This window comes from Crocodylus porosus, unplaced genomic scaffold (genome assembly GCF_001723895.1).
Source record: "Crocodylus porosus isolate Cpor-Errol unplaced genomic scaffold, CroPor_comp1, whole genome shotgun sequence".
NCBI lineage: Eukaryota > Metazoa > Chordata > Crocodylia > Crocodylidae > Crocodylus > Crocodylus porosus.
In genome coordinates, this window is record NW_017728886.1 from 147,643,836 (window position 1) to 147,651,548 (window position 7,713).

Genomic DNA, 7,713 nt, shown 5'->3' on the forward strand with positions numbered 1-7,713 from the left:
ACACACACACATATGTGACCCAAACACAAAAGAATTGCCAGTCTGCTACTGGACAAGACTCCATCATTCTGATGTCAAGGAAAGAAACCATAGGAGCTGAAAGGTTAAGTTAAAAAAAGAAAAAAACCTGGGATGTACTGTATGCAGGTGGCCCCAAGCACCCTCAATTCCCTCACCATCAGCCTCCTGCAACACACTGTTCCCATGTCCTACTCTGCACTGCTTTGAAAGGAGCTGCAAGAACTACACCAATGCCAACTCATCAAACACTTTGCATTCAATCAATGCATCTGGACATGGCAAGGACGAACTGTACCAAGACATGAACAGCTTTGGTGGCTCAGCACCACTAAAATGCTGTGTACCCACAAAAAGGTCACCAACCATAGCATACACATGGTCCATACACTGACAGGAAGCAAAGCTGCTGGAACTGTGTAGTATGCTATTTAAATATTCTGAATCCTTGGTAATCAGATAGTGTAAAAAAGCAAAAGTATTCAATTGCAACACAGAGCAGTTCAAGATCCAAACTAAATGACTGAACTGCAATTTTTTTTTTAAAGAAAAAAAGGCTAATATGGTAGACATTACATGATACCCACAAATAAAAACAACAGTGCTACACATAAAAATAAGTATATGCAAAGACCTGTAATAAGTCTAGGTATGATGGAGGCAGGTTTCAATATGTTCCAATTAAGTATGACATATGGAAGACGAAAATTAAACTGGTACTAATAATAATGCATCCTAAATACTACAAGTTCTATTTATGGTAGGCAGAAAACACACATTATTTTATCCTGTGGAATTGGCAAGCCCACAAATTTTAACTATCACTGAAAATATTATTATAGTCTCTCCCAGACTGAAACAAGCTTAATATATTTTTGTTTAAAAAAAGGTGTCATTTACCAGATTTCTGATGTCACTCTCAGACAAGGTATAGTTCACATTTCACAGACTGGTAGTTAAAAATTTTATTTTAGTCACCTAACAGCCAAAGGAAAAACAATAAAAAACAAAAACAACCCCCAAATATAGTCCATAAACTCATTGACATGTACTTGTAGTTCAGCCAAATAATGCACAATTTCCTCAGCACCAACAGAAAATAGTTCACTTCCTACAGTTATTGACCAACAATTCTGTATAATGCTGAAATTTCTGGATACACAGAGTCAGTCACCAAAATAAAAGCCCACCTAGTTTGTCGCACTTGGTCAAAATCCCACACTTTAATTTGAGCCACTATAGTAAGTCACTGTTGCTTTTGAGCATTCTTTGTCAGCATCCTGATGACCAATGATGTTGCAACTGTGAAGAAAGACAGTGAATAATCACATTTACATTTCAGCAGCATTTCCAGAAGAGATTCTGTGCATGCACTTGTTCATCTCCTGGCTTCTCTAATAGGCAGAAATCTCTATATTTAATGTGGTTCTCAGTTCTTTCCACATTCTAGCAGACAGAAGTGCTAGACTCCCAGTGCTGCACTCCCAGAAGGGAGATACTGGCCGAGCCCTCTCTTCATTATGCCCAAGCACTAGCCGCATCTGATCTGAAAGACTTCATATTTGTTAGTCATCTTAGCATGCTGCAAACCCTGCTCACCCCAGCAAACAGACATAATGTTAAGGACCAATTTTCCCTAGCAATGCTCAGAACCTGCAAGCCCACCACTTCTCCCCAGCTCAAAACTCTGAGAATAAAAGATGAGCTTCGCAGAGCTCCCAAAAAGTTAAAAGATGCAGGCTTGAAAGAAGAGGGAACAAATGCTAGTCTCCACCCGTTAGCAGCATGCTTGCTGCTCCCTGTCAAGATCTGCCCCCTACTTTCGGTGGCAATATATAATCTAAACCTCTAGAATCTAATTTGTTACTGTCTTCAAATGTCACTGTCCACAGCATGCTTACAAACACAGACGCTTCAACTCATTTAATCAAATTGACAGGAAACTGTCAACATCTCTACCCAAACAATTTCATTTTATTCTGACAGCCTGAGGGGCTTCACCAACACTAACAACCATAATGTGCTCTACCTCCTTCTACAACTGGTCTGCTGGGTGACCATAGGTAAGCAGCTTCAGCTCTGTGCCTCATTTCCCCTATCTGTAAAATGGAGTTAATACTACATGCATTCCCAGTGAAGTAGTCTGTGATCTAAACCAAAAGTACCATGTAAAGATAAGGATTTATTACTAAAACTTCCTGTCTCAAGACCTTATTTCTACCCAGGAGAACTTTTACAATCTTTTCTCCAATGCCTGATGAAGGGTACTTGTGCCTGAAAGTCTGCAATTAGATATTTACAAAATAATATCTTTAGTTGGTCTAATAAAAGATATCACCTCTAGTACAAGTCCTGATTGCTTATTCAACCTAGAACACTTATCTCATGAACAGAAAGAAACCTTAGATTCTTATCAAAATACACATCTGCTATGGAAGCAAGACTACGTGATTAAAAAAAAATAGTTTCAGTTTTCAAACTAACATCATATGACTGAAAAAACTACAACATAAAATATATGATTCTACAGGAAAAGATTTATTTAAGTACCAGGCTGAGGTCCATGATTTATGTACTAAGGCAGGACATTAACCCAGATCTGTGATTTAACAGGGCCAATTGAGTTACTTGTGGTTGAACTGTGCAGCTAGCTTCTCCATTTGATTATTTCATATTGCCGAAATAAATACTTTGCGTGTACTTAGTACCACTGTCAGCACCTAATGATTGGAAGCATGCTAAAAAAAAAAAAAAAAAAAAAAATGAAAAGAACTCCCCTGTAACTAAATTAAGGAGGCAATACTATTCTGATGCCTGGATCAGGTTTGTCCTCCCAGAATAAGACTGGAGACAGGCCCAGAGATTTGCACAGCCCTGCTCTGTAGGAAGCCAACAGAAAAACCCACATTCTACTGCAGATTAATGATCCAGCCCACCATAGGATACAACAGCAGACTCACAAAGCATCAGGAATACATGGATTGCATTGCTTTGCTGAACATGACTAGACCTTGTCTCTAGCAATTGCAGGCATAGCACAGAGCAGAAGGTAGCAGTCTGTTGAAGGACACTATGAAGCAAAAGGATGGGGAACTAGGTAGTGACCCATTTAAATTGGTGGACAGAAAAAGAACAAGTGAGGATAACTTTGCATGTGTGTTTGAATAGGAAAAAAAAGCAGTTGTAAAACAAAAAGTAGCTTGAAGCTGAAAATATACTTTGCACCACAAATAACCTGAATGATTTTACAGTTTTAGGTGAGCACAACAGATCACACTTGTCTTCCTCTCTTATTCAGGAGCAACGCATATTAAAGTGAGGAGATTTACTGGCTGAATTAAAAGCACATTTTTGATTAATGCTCTTTTGACTCTCTCCTTGATACGTCACAATGTTACCCATTGCTTCTGCACAGCCTAGTGTATATTACTCTAAGATATTTTTAATAAAACTCTCTTTAAGAAGATCAGAACATTATGCAATGCATCATATTTAACGGGGAGGGTGGATCTGAGCATACAGTTTTCTGAAGAAGTTTGTCCAGCTCTTTGTACAAGGGTTCCTCTACCATCCATCCAGGAATTAGAAGTTACGGCTGTCTGCTCCAATTAAGTGAAGGACAAAATGGCCATTGATTATTTACCTGAAAGATTGAGCCTGGATTGCCCTCATTTCTTCATTATGAAAGAAAATTTAAAAGGCACCCTAACCCTAAGAAAACACTGCCATTGTAATTATGTTTTGAAAGAAAGATCCGATACAGTTTAAGAAGCAACACTCACCAAAAATAATCATTAGGAATCCCTCCCCCCTCGGAGTCTCTCCAAATTCTTCCTTTTTTTAAATATAAAACAACACAATGGGGATCATAACTGTGTATTTACCCATTAAAATCTATCTTCCCTTTGTTGCATGTTCTTCCAAGGAACGCATTTTTAAAAATACTGCTCTAGCTTTCCAATCCTTTTACTGCCAGCCTTACAATAAGTTCTAAAAGATTCTCAGCATTTCACTAAGTTGTATGGTTTACACTAAAATGTATTTTAGAATTGCTCTGACAGTTCAAGACAAAAGAGAATCCTGTTTCCAGCCATAACAAAAGAGAATCTGAATTTCATGGCAGTTTTACACCACACCACAACCCACTAAAAATCAACATGCGTCTCTGCTTGCAGAAAGGGCAAGGCAGATTTTTGACTTCTTGAAGCTGTGAATTTTATGTGAGCTTCTGCTCCATGTATTGCTGCTGCATTTCCACCACCACACACACTTTAAGAGACACAAAATATAACTGAAATGATTCCCAATAATTGACATAAGTAAGTGCTGCCTGGAAGAAAGGACAACCAATGCTGGTCATTTGATTACTGTATATTTAGTTGGGGAAAGCAATGCAGCAGTTAAGCCAAACATAGTTCTCATGTGGGGACTAATTTTTGCTGAGCTCTGGGAGTCCGGGATTAAGGGAACTGCTGCTCATGATGTAACTGTTTCATTTTACATTTCCATAAGCAACATTTGTTTACTAATATCCAAAACAACTGTACACAGATGGTAGAAAGGGATGTTCATACTATCACTAACATGAATAATTCAGACATTAAAAAGGGCTATCAGGTGTAAAGCAAAAGTGTTCTTTTCTCATAGACTAAATTATAAAATACAGAAGTTACGTTAAGAGTTCACTGTGGCCTTCCTTATTCACTAGAGTCAGGTTTGCCATTCAAGGGATTACCAGTACTTTGTGCAGTATGAAGTGCAAAATGTATATTTTTCCTTCTGCACAGTATGACTTGTATGGACTATAAACATTATCAAAGGAACAGGCTTACTGGTACCTATCACTAAGGTTTCAACAGCCTGATCCTTAAATGCGTTCAGCAACTAACCTCCCTCTCCAGCTTTGTGGAGGTAAAGCTTGTTGTGCAATCTGAAACCAGTCTACTCTCTGTAAAACCTGCACATGGCCCAGACGGCCTATTTAAATACCCTGAACCTCTCTGCTGAAAAACCCAGTATTTTCCTTTGGCTGTTCATTTGGTGACAGCCCAAACATGGACTGTAGCAAGAGGGAGTTTTTGCCTTTGTTTTCTTTGTTTGTTTCTTTACAGTGTTTTCTTCCAGAGCTGGAAATCCAGGAAGCTAATGAAAAGAGGAAGAAAATGAGCACTAAATGGGAAAACTCTGTAGAAGAGGTTGATACAAACTACCCCTGAGGAAGAGTGAAATTCCACACAACTCGTCTACTGTGTTCTGTAACAAAAGAAGGCAACTGGAACACAACCCTACAAGAGACTTCTGAAACAATACAGGGGAGGCATTAGGGAGGAGGAAGAGAGAAAAGGATCGATTGTAAATTTAGACACTAGGAATGCATCAAGATGCAGAGGTCTGGGATATAGTCAAGGCCAGATGGATAATGGATTATTGACTGCTTTCCCTGTTTGACATGTGGGCTCCAGCCTTGTGATGCCAACCTGTTCACTCCTGGACACAAACACGTGCCTTCAACACTGCCACACACATCAGTCTCCCTGATTCAGTCAGGAGAGGCACAGGTTACATCACGAGGGGAAGGGTTTCATTCAGGTTCAGTGACACAGCCAGGCAGAACATGCCAACACATGGGTGTGCTCCCACCAGCACAGCCAAGAGGGAGACCACCAGCCACCTGGACTCTTGCCCTCAGGTAACAGCTGGGGAATCAGAAGCGAGGGACCCTGGCAGCGGCCAGATGGCGCATGGCACCACGTTTCCTTCCCTAGGTGTGTGGACAAGAACTCTTCAGACACAATTGGAGCCCATCCTGGGCTGGGCACGTACAGTCCACACAGACTGGCAGCCGATAGACCAGACTCAGCCAGAGATGCAGCCCATCCAGGGGGGGCTGCAACCTGCCCACTCTAGACTACAGAACTGTAGGAAATGATGGCTGGAAGGGATTGCTCCAAGCAGAACCATCCTCAACTAGATCATCCCAGCCAGACGCATCTGAGGAGCCTAGCACTTGATAGATTAGACTCAGGCAGAGATGCCACCCACCCAGGGGAGCCTGCAACGTGCTCACCCTGGATCATAGAAAATGACAGTTGGCAGGGACCTCAGAAGATCATCTGCTCCAACCCCCTACTCCAAGGAGGACCATTCCCAACTAAATCATCCCAGCCAAATGCACCTGAGAGTCTGGCACCTGATTGTGTCTCTGCCCTGCCTGGCTTCATGCTGGCAGGGCTGCCCACCCTAGATCATAGAAAATGAGGGTTGGCAGGGAACTCGGGAGACCATCTACTCCAACCGCCTGCTCCAAGCAGCAACATCCTCAACTAAATCATCCCAGCCAGCTGCATCCGATAGACCAGACGAGCCTAGCACCGAGAGACTAGACTTGGCCAGAGATACCACCCATCCTGGGGGGCCTGCAGCCTGCCCACCCTGGATCACACAATCATAGAAAATGAGGACTGGCAGGGACTTCATCAGACCATCTACTCCAACCCCCTGCTTCAAGCAGCACCATCCCCAACTAGATCACCCCAGCCAGATGGATCTGTGAGGGAGTCTGGGACTTGAAACCAGGCAGAGCAGAGTCAGTCATGCTTCCAGGACAGCCCACCATAGATCATAGAAAATGAGGGCTGGAAAGGACCTCAGAAGACCATGTACTCTAACTGCCTGCTCCAAGCAGGACCTTCCCCAACTAGATCATCCCAGCCAGATGCATCTGTGAAGAGCCTGGCACCTGACAGACTAGACTCAGCCAGAAACGCCACCCATCCAGGGGAGCCTGCAACCTGCTCACCCTGGATCACAGAAAATGAGGATTGGCAGGGGCCTCAGGAAACCATCTGCTCCAAACAGGACCTTCCCCAACTAGATCATCTCAGCCACATGCAGTCATGAGTGAACCTGGCACCCGACAGACTAGGCTGTGCCAGAGATGCCACCCATGCAGGGGGCTGGGGGGGGGCCCTGCCACCTGCCCACCCAAGACGCATCTGTGAGTGAGCCTGGCACCCGATCGACTCTGATCCCCGCCTGGCTTCACGCTGGCAGGGCTGCCTGCCTCTCAGGTGCGAGCAGCCACAGAGAGCCAGGCTGCAGGGGTGCCTGGGCCCGGGGAGTGCGGGGGTGGGCGCAGGGGGGCCCTACCTTGCTCACGACGTTCTGGACAAGGCCAGCGCGGATGCGGTAGTGCCACTCCTGGCACTGGCACTCGCTGGTGTTGGGCAGCGGGGTGGTGGGCGGCGGGGTGGTGGGCAGCAGGGCAGGGAGCAGCGTGCCGGGGCCGCCGCTGCTGTTGCCGCTGCCGTTGCCCGGCGGCCCCGGGGCGCGGGTCCAGTTGCCCTGCCCGTCCGCGGCGCGGCACCAGAAGGCGGGCTGGTCCAGCAGGAAGGAGTCCGAGAACTGGCTGAAGCCGATAAGCAGGGCCGGGATCCATGTGAGCAGCACTAGGGTCCTCTGATAGCCGCCGCTCAGCCCGCCCAGGAAGGGCAGCACGGAGCCGTCGTAGTCCAGCAGCAGGGCGCTGCAGGAGCCGGCGGCCGGCGGCAGCGTCGGCAGCGTCTGGATCTCCGCCACGGCCGGACCCCCGTCCCCGTCCCCGCCCGGCAGCGACCCGTTCTCCTCGGCCGGCGCCCGCCCGCCCCCCGCCTCGCGGCGCCGCTCTATCGCCATCCGGGAGCCGAGCCCGGCCTC

General features: G+C 45.4%; 1 protein-coding gene across 2 annotated transcripts in view; it reads right to left on the reverse strand.

Moving 5' to 3' along the window:
* The window catches only part of SLC22A23 (solute carrier family 22 member 23), a 183,735-nt gene extending 176,028 nt beyond the window's left edge, over positions 1-7,707 (reverse strand). For both annotated transcript variants that reach the window (XM_019542696.1, XM_019542691.1), the window contains exon 1: positions 7,168-7,707. In XM_019542696.1, coding sequence (XP_019398241.1) covers positions 7,168-7,692 — 525 coding nt within the window. In that variant the 5' untranslated portion in view covers positions 7,693-7,707. The remainder of the gene's footprint in view (positions 1-7,167) is intronic.
* Positions 7,708-7,713: the final 6 nt, after the last annotated feature.